The 17,924-nt window shown below is 45.1% G+C and overlaps 1 protein-coding gene across 1 annotated transcript in view; it reads left to right on the forward strand.

Annotated features, from left to right (window-relative positions):
• Positions 1-17,924, forward strand: part of ADAP1 (ArfGAP with dual PH domains 1) — a 106,200-nt gene that overhangs the window by 82,143 nt on the left and 6,133 nt on the right. Inside the window, exons 5-10 of the mRNA XM_077274856.1 lie at positions 9,176-9,288; positions 12,671-12,817; positions 13,493-13,576; positions 16,267-16,329; positions 17,086-17,157; positions 17,644-17,872. Coding sequence (XP_077130971.1) covers positions 9,176-9,288; positions 12,671-12,817; positions 13,493-13,576; positions 16,267-16,329; positions 17,086-17,157; positions 17,644-17,872 — 708 coding nt within the window. The remainder of the gene's footprint in view (positions 1-9,175; positions 9,289-12,670; positions 12,818-13,492; positions 13,577-16,266; positions 16,330-17,085; positions 17,158-17,643; positions 17,873-17,924) is intronic.

Raw genomic sequence — 17,924 nt, forward strand, 5'->3', positions numbered from 1 at the left:
TTTTACCTTTTGCTGGATGACGGGTCTCCAGAAGTGACTTCGAGAACATAACAGAATGTGTTTTGTGTATTCTGCATCTTATCGAGTGTCTCCATCCCTCCGGGCTCCATAATCCGCACCTTCTATAAAGTAGGTCAGTCCGTCATCGCTAAACGTGAGCGAAGGGGGCTGCACAATATCAGAAGGCGGCTTATCTTCACAACCTTAAATATTGATGACGTGGTCCGCGCCTACACTGGCAGGATGTGGCAGCTGCTGTCTGAGGGACGCTGCTGGCAATGCCATGGGCATTAAAACCTAAAGCGCAAAATTTCACCGTTTCATCCTAAATTACTTTTGGTGAACTATACTGCTTTTGTCAAGAAAAAGCAGTTTTGGTGCCAGTTGTTTCAGTTTTGGTGGACGAGAGACAGAATCCAGGCATCTCCACGCTAGTCCACCGTAGGCGCTCCATGTGCCGCCACTTAGTGCCTCACTACGGCACTGTATGGTGGAGATATCTCTAGCAATTCTCTAGAGTAGGACGTATTTGCCAACTTTCTCGGACTCTCTGGTCTGCTCCAAGAATAAGAGATGTCTACCTAGACTTCTGAAGGAATTGGAATATCTCCTGGCCCCTGACGAAACCTCTCGGAAGCCACGATTGTAGGACTTTCACATTCCCTGGCATCCGATCTCACATTCATTGAGCCCACTGAGCTGGCCTTTAATAGGGGGCATGGCTACTGCTAAAAACGTCCCACCGTTGAGAATGGAAAACATAACCCTCCCGGATGGAAAGTTTTGAAAAGTGGGCAAGTCTGGAGAAGATTGGCTCTGTAAATATGGCCGGTTGTGGCAGAAGGGGGGCTTCACGGTCCTAAACGTCATGTTCTAGAATGTGAATTTTGCCCCTGATTTTGAGACACTTGTTCTCACTTCTCACATTGGATCTGCTGTTCTGTGTGATATCCATACAATGAGCCAGGCTGCGTTAACCCCTACATATCCATCCTGTTATCCCGCCATATCACCCCTCTCGCTTCAGAGATCAAAATTTGATGAACAGCTTTAGGCAAAGCTTCCTTTACCGTAGACATGTTTGTAGCACACATGAAGAACGGCATTACAAGTCGTCGATATACCCTCATAAGCACCTAAAAAGGAAGGTCCGCTGAAAATATAATTTGCGGTGACAATGCCTTAAAGGGAATCTATCACCAGGTTTTTGCTACCCCATCTGAGTGCAGCATAATGCAGAGACCCCGATTCCAGTGATGTATCACTTACTGGGCTGCTTGCCGCACTTTAGATAAAATCACAGTTTTATCTGCTGCATATCTGGCAGTTCTCTAAACGCTGAGCTCTGTTTAACCCCGCCCACACCACTGATTCTGCATAGGCAGAAAGCTGCCAATCAGTAGTGGGGCGGAGTTATGCAGAGCTCATAAATATGGAGGACTACCTGTCAACAGGTTTACTAGTCCTCTAGTGATAATTTCCTGCTGAAAAAATTGTGATTGTATCAAACTACAGCAAACAGTCCAGTAAGTGACACATCGCTGGAATCAGGGTCTCTGCCCCTACATTAGGTGGCTAAAACCTGGTGATAGATTCCCTGGGGGAAATGATTTTGTGGCACTTTCTAATATATAAATATTACACGTTCTTCTCCTTTGTGTAGCTCTGCCCTCTCATTAGTGCGGCCTCCTTCACAGACTGCACAGCGCTCCTGTTTTCAGAATGGCTACTTATGGAGGAACATGTGACCAGACTTGTGATCAACGTCCTCCAATGGAAAGACAGCTTTCCCGTACACAGTGCTTTTCCATTGGAGGAGGCGGATGACAAGTCTGGTCACATGCGCCATCACCACTGGCCATTATGTGAACAGGAGAACCGCGCAGTGTATGAGTAAGACACCACCAGCAATCAGAGAAGGAGATTCGCGTAATACTTGTATACTAGTGAGCGCCACAGAATCATTTGCTAAAATAAAATTAGGGTGGACAATCCCTTTAAAAAAAAAAGAAATATTTCCTCCCAGCCAGTCTCATAAAATAAGTATTCAAGAACCGCTGCATGGGGATTACTTACCACACAGGATTTTCTGTCTAATATTGGACATATTTATCGATTGTCTCAGTGGATAAACACATCAAAGACATCAAAGTGTCACCGGACGAAGTGTAAGACTGAGAGTCTGGCTGATGATTGATTACTTATAGACAAAGCAGTTACACCAATATGCAAGGAGATTGTTCAAAGCAAAAAATTTGGGGAAAAAAAAGGAATAAATTAGTATTTCTTGCTGGTTTGCTCAGAATCATGGAGACGCAGTCAATAATTGTAAGTGTGTGATGTAAATAATGCATTGATCTCCAATAGTGATGATCAAACGTGCTGGGATAAGGTGTTATCTGAGCATGCTCGGGTGCTAACCGAATGTCTTTGGTGTGCTCGAATACTATGTTCGGGTCTCCGCGGCTGTTTGACAGCAGCAACACATGCAGGAATGAATGCCTGTTTGTTAGGCAATCCCTGCATGTGTTTCTGCTGTCAAACAGCCGCGGGGACTGGAGCATAGTATTCGAGCACCCCGAAGACACTCTGTTAGCACCCGAGCATGCTCAGATAACATCACTAATCCCCATGATCAGATTTTACAATGCTCCAGGCAGGGCAAAAACAGCTGTTTACATAGAGTTCTAGTTTTAAAAAAGCATTGATACTTGGATGATGGAGGCATCAGTTTATTACCTGTGTAGGAATCCTGTAAATGAGAGAAGACGTCGGGCCACCTCTATGTTCTCTCCTAAGGTCAGAACGTGATAATTATCCGGCCGCCATTTGTCATAGTGATTTATGAGTAAAGCTGCTTTGTCTGTAAATAAACTCAACAGGGAGAGCCGCCGCTCGGCATGTGAAGGCACGCACTGCTAGATATACGGAGTAACGTCTCCCATTATTTAACTAGTAACCGTCGTTTTATTGTTTGTTTTTTTTCATAAATCAATAGTACACGTGCAAATAAGAAACTTTGTAATATATCTTATCAGAGAAATCTGTTTTTTTTCTCTTCCTGGACTTATAGATCAGTCTCAAAATTCTCAATTCACAAGTATAATCTGTCTTCAGTCAATATAGAGTTTCCCATTACTGAGATAGGAGATGACAGTTGGTGCTTATAAAGCTCTATGGAGAATTGTAACCGTCATTTCTGGAGAGCTTGCAGCAGAATGTATACTGTGTATTCCGCTAGCTTCTCCCTCCTCCATAGAATTTAATACTGTATATTCCGCTAGCTCCTCCCACCTCCATAGAATTTTACACTGTGTATTCTGCTAGCTCCTCCCACCTCCATAGAATTTTACACTGTGTATTCCGCTAGCTCTTCCCACCTCCATAGAATTTTATGCTGTATTCCGCTAGCTCCTCCCACCTCCATAGAATTTTATACTGTATTCCGCTAGCTCCTCCCACCTCCATAGAATTTTATACTGTATTCCGCTAGCTCCTCCCACCTCCATAGAATTTTAAAAACACCAACTTTCATCTCCTGTCTCAGTAATTAGAAAATTTGTATTCAGTAAAGACAAATTTTCCAATGATTTGTGATTGAAAGATCAGTCCTGGAGCAGAAAAGAGCCGCTTTATCTAATAAGATATATTGTAAAGTTGCTTATTTTTATTTATACTATTTATGAAATAAAAATTAAAACAATGGTTACTTTTTAAAGGGGTTCATTAATGATTATCACGTTATGCTGCACTACAGTAAATTATACATTGATGACCTATCCTTAATCTGTGAATATCAGGTCTGTGGTGATCAGACTTCCAGTACCGTCATAGATCAGCTGAACGGATCTCTTTATTATTATGGGCCTCATCCTTCAGATCCCAGTGACTATGACTGAGCCGCAATACCAGGCACTGCCACTATAAAATGCGTGGCGCTATATCTGATAAACAACGAAGAGGCTGCAGCTAATCAATGTAAAAAAAAAATTCTAAAACCCCTTTAAGAAGGTTATGACAGGTGTCAGATATAAAATGCAGCCAGCAATAGGCAGTGCGAGAGGCTATAGAAAGGAAATGGTGCGAAATGTTTACTGAAACCCATTTGCAAAAATGATTTTATCCCCAAGTAAAGATAACATATCTGAAAAGTGAACAACCCCTTTAACGCCCTCTTCCTTTAAGGTGTCATCTCATCACAGAAGTCCCTTTAGTATACGAGCTGATCCCTGTCAGCCTGGCTTCTGCTGGTTGCTGACATCTGCTCATTTTCCCCGCAGGGGCCACGTCAGAAGTGACCTGTGGTTATTCACATGGAAATGTTGAGAGATGACAGCCTCTGTAGGGACTAGTGTTAAAAACAGTTGATATTTTTATTTTTATTGATGGAGGATAATCAACATTATAATTCGCAACACATATCTATTATACCTTTCTAATGCACTAAACTGGCATCATGGGTCATACAATATCTATGTGTTATGTTGCTGTATGTTGGTATTATCTGAGCACTGTATGGCGGTTGTTATTTAGTCACTGTGTTCCTCTGCTACTTATTGGTAGAAGGTACAGCACAAGGCACAATCCAACCTTTCTGTCCATAAATTAGTTAATCGGGGCTCCTTTAAGGTCCCATTCACACAAGCTAACAAAACTGTATAGGGGCACTATAGTCATTAATACATTCCCGATACAGCATGTGTGTTGTCGGCAGCACATTCCCTGTTTAGATGAGAGATGTGCTGTACACAATGATGACATAGATGATCTGATTAGACAATGCTCATTTGGTGATAGAACAGCGGCATGTTTCATTCTCATTTGTCGATTGTCAGTCCGTGTAAATTGTTCTTAAAGAGAACTTATCACCGGGTCAAAATTGGCAATTTTTCCCCTTATTTTATACCTGATGCTCCACTGAGTATTCTGTTGTTTGTCTTTTTACAATCCGCCATACGGCTGCAGAGATATGCACGTTTTTATCCAGTGCTATTTTTTATGGTCATAACCAAAAGGGCGGTGCTCACAGGATCCTCTGGGGCGTGTCTTTAGGCTGCCACACCCTCTTTGAACAGACCAAAAATAGTGAATAAAATGGCCCATATCTGTGGATCCGTATGACGGATTTAGAAAAATAAAAAAATGAAATGCTCAGGGGAGCAGCGGGAATAAAATAAGAGCCAAAACGGCTTACTTTTGACCTGGTAACAGGTCCTTTTAAAGGCTGATGCCTTTGATCAACAGCACTGGTCCTTATTTCTAGCACACCTAAGGTGCATTTTCTTTTGTGTTATCCTCTGCAGATCTCCAGATGTACTGAGATCGACTATAATTCATTATGTCCATCGCTGCGCGGTACACACGGGGTTAAGCAGATAATGTGTCTGTGGGGTGGATACAATGGGGTCTGAGGCGTTTGGATAGTTATAGTTAAGACGCGGTGGCGATTCTTGTCATGGAAAGAAATTGATCATTTGATAAATATCCTGTCTGGGAGCATCGATCGCTGAGCTCATCCATTCTGAATTATTCATCATTTATTCCCCCGCTACTGTAAATCACTGCTGGAAAGTACAGAGGCTGAGTCACTCTCTAAAGCCTCTTTTAATCATAGGTAGCCAACCTAAAGGGCAAGACAAATGGAACGCGGCATGTTATGAATGAAAAATATATTTTATCCTTTAATTTATGGGTCTGCGGATTCCTGATTTATTAGTAATTTCTTCCTCCTGGACCAATAATATTCATGTTATTGGTCTCCAGTGAGGGACCCTAACTACGTAATTCCACTGACGTGCATGTAAATTGTGTGGTGCGGAGCAAGCTGCGGGGTCCGCAATTTGTGCTACTAAATATAGTAATGGGGGTCCATAGAGAAGGGGGGAACCATTTGCAGGAGCCCAAATCAATTTTCCTTTTCCAACATCTATAAGAAAGGTGACAGATTTGGCCAAAGAGATTGGGAGAGGAAACAAGCAACAGACCTTTCATGAGAGCTGTGCTGACATTTTTCTGTTTTCTACTCCAAGTTTATCCTATTGCCCCTATAGTGCATGCTTCTTAAAGGGATTTTGCCACTTGATTTTTGCCACCTAATCTGAGCGCTGCATAATGTAGAGACAGAGACCCTGATTCCAGCAATGTGTCACTTACTGGGGTGCTTGCTGTGGTTTTGATAAAATCACTGTTTTATCAGCAGGAGATTATCACTAGAGGACTAGTAAACCTGCTGCCAGGAAGTCCTTCCTATTCATGAGCTCTGTACAACTCCGCCCCCAGACAGAAACCTGCCAATCCGTTGTGTGGGCGGGGTTATACAGAGCTCAGCATTCAGAGAACTGGTAAATTTGCAGTGAGAAGACAATGGAAATACGCCCGGGGGATGATAGGAGGGTAGACAATTGAATGTAACAAGCAAATGACTGATGAAAGCAGTCATGGATAGATCCAGTCATGGTAACAGTGCGGCAGCTTGCTGTGGTTGTATGCTCCAAAGTGGTCTTGTAACACTTGAGGAAATGGCATCAGATGTGCAAGGATTCTCTCCCACTTTCTGCAATAGGTCCTGCTAGTCTGTAACGATAGACAGATAAGTCTCAACAACAGGCAGCACGTTGTGTAGAAAGGAGCAATAACTTTACAGAAGATTTTCACTTCCAAAACATTTGGGGTAAAGAAAGTATATTACATGTTCTAGTGTACAAAAGTTGATTGAAGCGACAGTGACTATAATTATATGTAAAACTTTGCAAACATTTTGCGTCACTTACCTTGCTCACAGCCCAGAGGCGGTAAATACGTTACCGCCAAGTCCCCATTCAGACGTCCTGCTTTTTTAATGGATGTGAAAAACGGACCGAGTTTCATCAGTGGTTTTGATTCGAGTTTCAGAAGAGTTTGGTCCATGGTTCATCAGAGAGAAAAGAAAAAATGTTTCTCCAGCTTCTCCTATCCATCCGTGAAAATCAGACTGCACTGGGATGACGCTGAAGTGCTGCCCAATTTTTGTCACGCACCTATAGACTCGCATTGCCGAATTTGATTTGAAACTGAAATCCACATGGGACGTGTCTTCATGATTTTACAAAAAGGTTAAAGACAGAAAGAAAGATTTATTTATTTTACTTTGTGCAAAATTCATTATCCCCGTGCACCATTTTGAAGAATATGATGCAAAAGAAAAATAATAAAACCATAATGAATACCGCAAGGTAAAAGAGAAGGGAGTTTATTAAAAAAAAAATTGCAAATGATGAACCAGGACAGTGGGTAGTATAATGGTGCACCCCTATAATGTATGTGCTTTGCAGAGCTGTATACTAATTTTGGGGGTTTCTGTATGTGATCGGTCTTGGTCCTGGGTACTATACAGTATGGCGGTGTTTGGTCCTCCGGCTGTACCGTCCTGCCTAATTCTCCATTCACCTGAGGTTTCTTTTTGCCGCTGCACACATACCACATTCTCCTGTTGTTGGCCTGACCCCTCCGACATTGTTTAAGCTCTCAAATGTTGGGATGTCCTCATGCACTTTGCATTGCGGTATAAATCATGCACTTCATGCTATAATTAATATTAATAGAGCTCCTGTCACCCTCTGCGTTATGGTCAGCGAGTCCTAATGTCATGATTTCCGCTGTTTAGTCTTCGGCCTCTTAGTGGGATTACGGAAATTTCAACAGGTAGCTGAATAGTTCTCAATAGAATATCCTCTATAGTAAGAACACCACTGTGCCATCGAGAGCAGCTACTGAGCAGTCTCCAGAGCCGTCCAAGCAAAATAATGCCCAGCTGCAGCGGACCCCCCAAAATTCCCATACAGATGGATTAAAAATCCCATACAGTAGGCCAATTATACATGGACTCTGCAGGTCGTAGCACCCATGCCACATGGTCTGTTTGGTTTAAAGGGGATTTCCATGTTAACAAATTTGTGGTGTCCATTGCTTTCCAAAATGTTGGTGTCTGTGTCCAGATATACGCAGCGAGTCTCCCGTATCTGCTCCCGTGCAGCGCGTAGAGGATGTAGCTGCCAGATTGCCTACACGACATCTCGGCCCTTCTGACCACTTACACTTATTAGTATTGGCACTTTGGGTCAGCCTTTAATGGCTTATTGCAGAGGAACATCTGACAGATTGTCGCATCTGATGCCGCTTATCTCGAGCGGGAAGAGAATTGCTTATTGAAATAAATGTTGGCGGATCCATCCGAAGGTAACTGGATCCGCAAATAATCTAAGTGTAGCTCTGCTGAGTATTAATGAGCAAATGTGCTGGGATAAGGTGTTATCTGAGCATGCTCGGGTGCTAACTGAGAGTCTTCGGTGTGCTCGAATAATATGTTCGATTCCCGATCCTGGATGTCTTGTGGTTGTTGGACCGCCACAACACATGCAGGGATTGTCTAACAAACAGACAATCCCTGCATGTGTTGTGGCTGTCAAACAGCGGCGAGACATGCAGCTGCGGGGACTGGAACATATTGTTTGAGCACGCTGAAGACTCTCAGCACCGGAGCATGCTCAGATAACACCTTATCCCAACACATTCGCTCATCACTACTGCAGAGATAAAAATGAGATCTTCTGTGAACTTCCACCATCCATGATAGTGACTCATAGGCGGCCAGGTGACTATGTCGCTCTGTACTCCAGACAGGGCGATCCGAGCTCCCTCTTCCACCTGCAGCTATAAATCTGCCCGAGAGAACCTGCCAGACTCCTGCAGTTTTTCCAACGCTCCGGTGCCAGGCTGCCAGCTCTCATGGGCAAGCTCCGGATGTCTATTACGGTATATACCAAGTTCTGTTACTAAAGGAGTAGTTGATAGAAAAAACAAAACAAAAAAGCAATATAAACCCTATAAAATAAAGCAGTCTGACTACATATATGACCAGGTTCTACCAGCTGCTCTTTTCGGGACAGCTGACACTTGCCTATCCCGCTGCAGCTGTCAGGGTATGCTGGGAATTGTGGTTTTGCAGCAGATTGAGGACCCCTGATGAATCCCGGGGCCTTTTCTTAATGCTAAGTGTGCGCTCAGTAATGGGCACGATACATAAATCATGCTCTGTCTTTTTGCCAGGACTCTGCGGAGGTGAGCACCGGATCCCACGTCAGGAGTGATTGATTTCGGGATGGAAAAAGCTGATCACGTCTCTTTTTTTTTTTTGCAGGTTACCGAGAAGGAGTTCTGTGGAAGAGAGGACGAGACAATGGACAGTTTCTCAGCAGGAAGTTTGTACTATCAGAAAGAGAAGGCGCGCTCAAATACTTCAATAAAAATGATGTGAGTAAATCTTTCTGCTGCTGTTATTGTGCCTTGTGCAGGGGAGGCGCACGGATCGGGCATTTACAGGTGGGTTTGGGAATTTCACAGAATTTCCATGGCAAAATCTGCATACAAGACATGCAGAATTTGCAGCAGATTTACCAAAAACCTAAAGTTACAGCCCGTGTGGTTCCATCCGTAGGGTATGTGCACACTACGTCTTTTAGACGCCGGCGTACCTACGTGGAGTTTGAGGCAGAAAATGTTTTTACGTCTTCCTTGATGTCTTTTGCATCGTTTTTGATGCGGCTTTGTGGCGTAAGCCCCTCTGAAGAATGGTCAGTTCACTTCTTTTAACCACTTCACTATGGAAGGCTGAAGAAGAGACAAAAGGCAGAACATGTGCACAGCAAGTCGTTTTTACATTGCTGTGAATTATGTTCAATTTGTTTGTCAATTTTTTTTTTTTTTTAACTACTATTTAGGCGGAATCCACCTGAAAAGGACGACGTGTGAACATACCCCTAGGCACGTCCGACATGCACTATTGGAACAAAACAAGAGGAAAAAATCTGTATGGGACATCATTTCACACAAAACCCCCAAAATTGTCAGCACTTTTCCAAAATTGTGGGTAAACAACTTTGTTTCAAGCTTGTGATGCTTATCCAAACTCACCTGTGGCAAGTAACAGGTGTGGGTAATATGAAAATCACACCTGAAACCAGATAAAAAGGGGAGAAGTTGAGTGAATCTTTGCATTGTGTTACACACTAAGCATGGAGAACAGAAAGAGGAGAAGAGAACTGTCCGAGGACTTGAGAACCAAAATTGTTGAACAATATCGACAATCTCAAGGTTGCAAGTCCATCTCCGGAGATCTTGATGTTCCTTTGTTCATGGAGCGTGACATAATCAAGGAGTTTAATCATGTTCCCGCCATTACGTGGAATATTACAAACATGGATCTTGTTTTACAAGGCAGTCAGACTGCTCTGCCTGATGCCCGAGCTTCTGTAGATGTTTACAGAGGGCATAAATCTGCTGGCAGACAGTTGGCACGCTGCTCCGCGAGCTGAAGGCTGGCAGCTCCATAGCTTGGGTCCAGTGCCATATAACTGGCTCACCTGTTCAGTTTATTTCAATGCCAACCTCGTCCCTCCCATAACCTAAAATTTCAGCAGGATCCGCCGATAATCACATTCACTCCCCGTAGACTTGGAGAGAGTAGGAATCATGTGTGCAGCTAATAAATTAAATGGCCTGTGAGTTTTTGTCCCCCTTCCCCCTGGGCACATTTGCTCCCTTAGTGCCTGTGAGATCTGTCTAGCAATGATGTATTGCGGCAGGACAGAGATACTTTGTGCTCCGCTCCTCGTGCATCCCAGATGAATTTATAGACTGCGGTGCCATGGACGTGACCGGCCGATGACGTCACCGCACAATGTACGGACGTTCTTAGTCGTGACACTTCCCCTTTTTAGTCGCACGTACACAATCACCAGGGATCTGCATTAGTGTTAATAGGCACAGTGCCAGGAATGGGGCACCAGAGGGCAAGGTGTGACCAGTGGTGCCATGCAGTGTGGTGCACGGGCACGAGAGACCACCCTGTGATATCATATAGCGGGCAGCACAGGGCGTATAGTGAGCAGCACGGGGTATATAGCGGGCAGCACAGGGCATATAGCGGGCAGCACAGGGCATATAGTGGGCAGCACAGGGCATATAGCGGGCAGCACAGGGCGTATAGCGGGCAGCACAGGGCGTATAGCGGGCAGCACAGGGTGTATAGCGGGCAGCACAGGGCGTATAGCGGGCAGCACAGGGCGTATAGCGGGCAGCACAGGGCATATAGCGAGCAGCACAGGGCATATAGCGAGCAGCACAGGGCGTATAGCGAGCAGCACAGGGCGTATAGCGGGCAGCACAGGGCGTATAGCGAGCAGCACAGGGCGTATAGCGAGCAGCACAGGGCGTATAGCGGGCAGCACAGGGCGTATAGCGAGCAGCACAGGGCGTATAGCGGGCAGCACAGGGCGTATAGCGAGCAGCACAGGGCATATAGCGGGCAGCACAGGGCGTATATATCGGGCAGCACGGCGTATATCGGGCAGCACAGGGCATATAGCGGGCAGCACAGGGCATATAGCGGGCAGCACAGGGCATATAGCGGGCAGCACAGGGCATATAGCGGGCAGCACGGCGTATATCGGGCAGTACAGGGCATATAGCGGGCAGCACAGGGCATATAGCGGGCAGCACAGGGCATATAGCGGGCAGCACAGGGCATATAGCGGGCAGCACAGGGTATATAGCGGGCAGCACAGGGTATATAGCGGGCAGCACAGGGCATATAGCGGGCAGCACAGGGCATATAGCGAGCAGCACAGGGCGTATAGCGAGCAGCACAGGGCGTATAGCGGGCAGCACAGGGCGTATAGCGAGCAGCACAGGGCGTATAGCGAGCAGCACAGGGCGTATAGCGGGCAGCACAGGGCGTATAGCGAGCAGCACAGGGCGTATAGCGGGCAGCACAGGGCGTATAGCGAGCAGCACAGGGCATATAGCGGGCAGCACAGGGCATATATCGGGCAGCACGGCGTATATCGGGCAGCACAGGGCATATAGCGGGCAGCACAGGGCATATAGCGGGCAGCACAGGGCATATAGCGGGCAGCACGGCGTATATCGGGCAGCACAGGGCATATAGCGGGCAGCACAGGGCATATAGCGGGCAGCACAGGGCATATAGCGGGCAGCACAGGGCATATAGCGAGCAGCACAGGGTATATAGCGGGCAGCACAGGGCATATAGCGGGCAGCACAGGGCATATAGCGAGCAGCACAGGGCGTATAGCGAGCAGCACAGGGCATATAGCGGGCAGCACAGGGTATATAGCGGGCAGCACAGGGCATATAGCGAGCAGCACAGGGCGTATAGCGAGCAGCACAGGGCATATAGCGGGCAGCACAGGGCATATAGCGGGCAGCACAGGGCATATAGCGAGCAGCACAGGGCGTATAGCGAGCAGCACAGGGCATATAGCGGGCAGCACAGGGTATATAGCGGGCAGCACAGGGCGTATAGCGAGCAGCACAGGGCGTATAGCGGGCAGCACAGGGCGTATAGCGGGCAGCACAGGGTATATAGCGGGCAGCACAGGGCATATAGTGGGCAGCACAGGGCATCCTGTACCTACAATTACTGTGACTTACACAGAGGGAGGAGGACCCTGTGATCTGGTAGCGCTGTATGGCGGTATTCCAGGCAGTCCCAGCACATTATCTGCCTCATCACACTCCGCTCTTCACTTCATCTTCTCCATTTGTTAATGAGCATTTGATTGGTAAATGACCGGCACTCTCTGAATGTTATGGATCTCAATGTGTTTTCCAGGCCAGAGAGCCCAAAGCAATTATAAAGATTGAGCATCTGAACGCCACGTTCCAGCCGGCCAAGATAGGAAACCCCAACGGCCTGCAGATCACGTACCTGCGGGACAACAGCACCCGGAACATCTTTGTGTACCACGAGGATGGCAAGGTGAGCGATCGAGAGGGAGAGGAATTAATGGGGGTAAACGGGGTCAGCTGAAATGTTAGAATAACATGGAGCAATAGCAGAAGACGGTGATCTGTGCGGAGCAGTGAGAGAAATGGCCTCTGCATGGAGACGGCGCCTGTTTCATATTGACTGTGATGACATTTTACCATGTGGCCATGTCAGTTTTCTAGGATCAATAAAAATGTGCCCGATTTTTGCGACTTGCTCGACTTCTCCAAGAATAGTATTTTTTCTATCCGAGATGTATATCACTGTAAGGAGCTTCTTTCTTTAATTTCCTGCTGCCGAGTATGACATGTCTGTGCAGCTGTCAGAGAAAGCCGCAGCCAAAGGACATTAGTAATGGATCTTGAAGCTTTTTGCCCTTTCATATCACTTTTAATCAGTGTAAGGAATCAAAGGCTATCCACCAGGCACCTGTCTAGGGTGCAGCCACTGGGAGTTGGCTCCTTGCTAGAACTGCTCCCATATGACAAAGCTCCTGCCCTCAGGGTGGCGGGCTGCTGCCACCTAGTGGTGCCGTGGTAAAACTGCATGCAATTTGTACTTGTGTCCTCCTCACTCAGAAGTTGTGGTTGGGATATCTTTGTGATGTTTATTGTCATTTTTTGCTCTTGATTTCTATAAAATGTTGTAATTTTTTTCCCACTGTAGGAAATCGTTGATTGGTTTAACGCTATCCGAGCAGCGCGGTTTCACTACTTGCAAGTGGCATATCCTATTGCAGTGGACGTCGATGTAAGTTTATCTTGTTCTTTGCTCTTGTTCTTGTTCTTAGGTCTTGTTCTTTGCTTTTGTTCTTGGGTCTTGTTCTTTGCTCTTGTTCTTGTTCTTTGCTCCAGTTCTTGTTCTTTGCTCCTGTTCTTGTTTGTTCTTAGGTCTTATTCTTTGCTCTTGTACTCAGGTCTTGTTCTTGTTCTTTGGTCTTATTCTTGTTCTTTGCTCTTGTTCTTGTTGTTTGCTCTTGTTTTTGTTCTTTGGTCTTGGTCTTGTTCTTTGGTCTTGTTCTTGTTCTTTGGTCTTGGTCTTCTTCTTTGGTCTTGTTCTTGTTCTTCGGTCTTGTTCTTGTTCTTTGATCTTGTTCTTTGCTCTTGGTCTTGGTTTTGTTCTTGTTCTTTGCTCTTGTTCTTCGGTCTTGTTCTTTGTTCTTGTTCTTTGATCTTGTTTTTTGCTCTTGGTCTTGTTCTTGTTCTTTGGTCTTGTTGTTTGGTCTTGTTCTTTTGTCTTGTTCTTTGTTCTTGTTCTTTGGTCTTTTTCTTTGGTCTTGTTCTTGTTGTTTGGTCTTGTTCTTTGGTCTTGTTCTTGTTCTTCGGTCTTGTTCTTGTTCTTTGATCTTGTTCTTTGCTCTTCAGTCTTGTTTTTGTTCTTCGGTCTTGTTCTTGTTCTTTGATCTTGTTCTTGTTCTTTGCTCTTGTTCTTGTTCTTCGGTCTTGTTCTTGTTCTTTGATCTTGTTCTTGTTCTTTGCGCTTGGTCTTGTTGTTTGGTCTTGTTCTTGTTTTTTGCTCTTGTTCTTTGGTCTTGTTCTTGTTCTTTGCTTTTGCTCTTGTTCTTTGCTCTTGTCCTTGTTCTTTGCTCTTGTTCTTGTTCTTTGCTCTTGTTCTTGTTCTTAGATAAAAACTAAATGTAATTATTTGAGAATATTTCCATCTTTATCTTAGAGATGCATTGATAAGCCTTGATATTGGTATCCCTGGAGAGGATTATGAAGCAGATCAGACACACTGGGTGTCCAAAAAATAAGCTAAAGTTGAATGTTTATTTTTAAGGGGGTATTCTCAAGATTGGAAGTTATCCCTTATCTATTGGATAGGGGATAATTTCCTAATCGTTGGGTGTCCTACCGCTGGAAAACTGAGTTTCTGAAGAGCCTCATGTGAATGGTGAGATCATGCGCACTGCCGCTCCTTTCATTCTTAATCTCTCTGCCGGAGATAGCTGAGCGCAGCACGCTTGTTTTCAGGACTCCAAGAAGATTGAATGGAGCGGCGTTGGGTATGATCGACCAATGCTTCATTCTCCGGGTGTCGGTGGTGGTCCCAGCGGCCGGCCCGCCAAAGATAGGGAGCCTCCAAGCTTGATATATATCCTTTTAATGTTTGCAAGATTTGCAGGTAAATCTGCAAGCGGCCATTAACGATGAATTTCTAAAGCATGGTGATAAGAGGTAAAGCCACTTTTCAGATGCATTCATTGATGCTCTGGGAGAATTCACCCTAAAGACTAAATCTGGAGCTTTGTGGCGACTTTGGGTTTTGGCCAGGTTGGATTTTTACAACTTGCTTGTCGCAGTTGCAGTACCCTCAGGGTCGTTATTCAACCATATTCACTTGTATTGTGGCTTAACAGTCAAAGTCAAATGAGCCACACACGAGACATTCCCTTTAAGAGTTAAGTCAGAGGGAGAGCTCAGCCTGATAACAGGGTCCAGAGTCCAGACATGGACATCATCAGCGCTGGGTGATATGACTGTACACAACCTCTCACATCAGCCCTAATATGCTTCACTACCACCCATAACCCTACAGGGGTGACCCCGCAGTCTGGGTCCGGAGAGGGACCATCCATACCTGTTATAATTATTGCCATACCTTATTTTTATCCATTATTTCTTCCATAAATGATCACCGGTTGTCTCCGCGGCAGAATAGATCTGCTAGGTTTTGGCAAAAGAATCAACTCTCCTACTGACTGGCGTCATGGTAGGGTCCTGGGGCCACTCTTGGGATACAAATCGTGGCCCGAAAATGTAAAAAATATATATACTGTATATAAGTAAAATAAAAAAAATAAAGTAAAGATGCCCTCACTGACCCCTTCACCCACTCCTTACATATTATTTATCAAGGGGGCAGCGTACAAAACTTAAAGAATAGAGAAGTATAAATTGAAAAACTTTTCTTTTTTTTTTTTTTTTTTTTTTTTTTTTTTTTTACTTTTTGCACTTTTATATCTCCCAAATGCAGTAAAAAAGAGTAAAACAAAAACAAAACCCAATTATGATGGTGGCTCAAACAAATAAAAAAGTGAGGGCCTCTATCCTGATAAAAATCTCTAAAAGTGTCTGGTCACTAAGGGGTAAAGAAGGATGTAATCCAAGCTATCAGTACTGCACAGTTTATCCACCGGGGGGCGCCGCCGCGCCTTTAGAAAGGACTCATTCAGACATTTGTTTTCAAGAAAATTGGATCAATTTTGATCAGCGCTTTTAATTCGTTTTTGATCCAGGTGAACATTTTTACCACCCATGTGACACCCATTTTTTTGGGGTGTATGTTCCCATTATGGTTTATGGTCTATTGACTATAATGGGGCCCAGAGCTAAAACGGATAAAACACTGAAGTGTGAATGGGAATAGATTGTACATTAATCTATTATCTGGTCAGATGATCATATCTATGATTTATTCTGGTTTTTTTTTCCTACCAGTTGGTGCCAAAGCTGACAAGGAACTTTCTCAAAGAGGGATTTATGGAAAAGACGGGGCCCAAGGTAAAGAAAATGGCATAATCCTGAAATTGTAAGGGGAAAATGTAATTGAGTCTAATGGGGAGAATGAAAATCTAATGAGGGCCAAAACGTGATCCTGCAATTCTAATAGTCCAACAGCAGAAAATCCAGAATAACGAGCAGTAGGGAAGAAGAATCTGTCCCCGAGATGGCAGGACACGCGCACCACACTGGAAGCGACCACACATTAGTGGCCAAGGGTAAAGGGTTTGTCCAGGATTAGAAGGACAGCGCCACCCCATCTATAGGTTGGGTGCGGTATTGCAGCTCGGCTCCATAGAAGTGAATGTAGTAGAGCTGCTGTACTACACAGATGGGGGTGGCGCTGTTTTGGAAAAAAGGTTGCCATGTTTTTTTTTTATCCTAAAGCCCCTTTAAACGTATAATAGAGGTCACAGACAATAGTTTGAAGAATCTGGTCTGGATACATGAACCAAGTGCTGGCAGTGCAGTGTTCTAGTCTTTTACGTCTGTGCTCCTGGGCCCACAGTGACCCGGGCTGTGGACATATTAGTGCTGTTGGATATTGGGGAAGACATAGCTACAGTAGAGACCCCGTGCACTTCTATGGGACTCGCTCTATGAATAACACAGTATGGCATTTCTGCCCAGAGTATTCCTTTAAGACCATGTTAATTGGAGTGATGATGATGATGATGATGATGGCATGTTCTGGACCACATGTGACCCATAGCTGTCACCCGAGGCAGTGTCTGATGTACATGTCTGTGTTCCCAGCATACGGAAGGCTTTAAGAAGAGATGGTTCACCCTGGATGACCGCAGACTAATGTACTTCAAGGATCCAATGGTAAGAATTTGTGTAATGGAGCGCTGTGAGATTGGTGGATCCAGGAATAACCTTCATCACTAGCTCCTCCATAGAACTTTATAGGCACCAACTGTCACCTCCTATCTCCGTAATGGGGAGATCTGTATTCACTGGAGACCGTTTCTTCCATGAATTGGTAATGAACGATCCGTCCTGGTGAAGGAAGAAGCCGATTTCTCTGATAAGATATTCTGCAGAGTTTCTTATGTTCATGTGCGCCATTGATTTCTGAAAGCGACGGTCTGAGCAAAGGACGAGTGATCTTTCTAGATAGGTGTAAATGCTCAGTCTGGAGGAACAGGACCATGTGACTGTGAATATTTCATGGAAACTTATGGTTTTTGTTTGGGATTTTAACTAGTTCCAGTCAGGCCAGTTAGTGAGAACTGCCACATCCCCCGGCCAGCGATCCTCATAGATACTGGTGTTACTGGTAAGACTGGTCTTTTGTTGTCCCCCTTCCAGGACGCCTTCGCCAGAGGAGAAGTGTTTATTGGGAGCACCGAAAATAACTACAAAGTAGAAGAAGGCCTCCCTCCCTCCACCCAAGGGAATCACTGGCAGTACGGCATCACCATTACCACGCCGGACAGGAAGTTCCTGTTCACCTGCGAGAGCGACCTGGAGCGCACAGAGTGGATCGCTGCCTTCCACAAGGTCCTCAACAAGCCGATGCTTCCCCAGGAGTTCGCAGGTCAGAGCACTTTACTAAGGGCACAGTACAGGGGACACGAGACCACTCTGCG

The sequence above is a fragment of the Ranitomeya variabilis genome, chromosome 7 (genome assembly GCF_051348905.1).
Source record: "Ranitomeya variabilis isolate aRanVar5 chromosome 7, aRanVar5.hap1, whole genome shotgun sequence".
Classification (NCBI taxonomy): Eukaryota; Metazoa; Chordata; class Amphibia; order Anura; family Dendrobatidae; genus Ranitomeya; species Ranitomeya variabilis.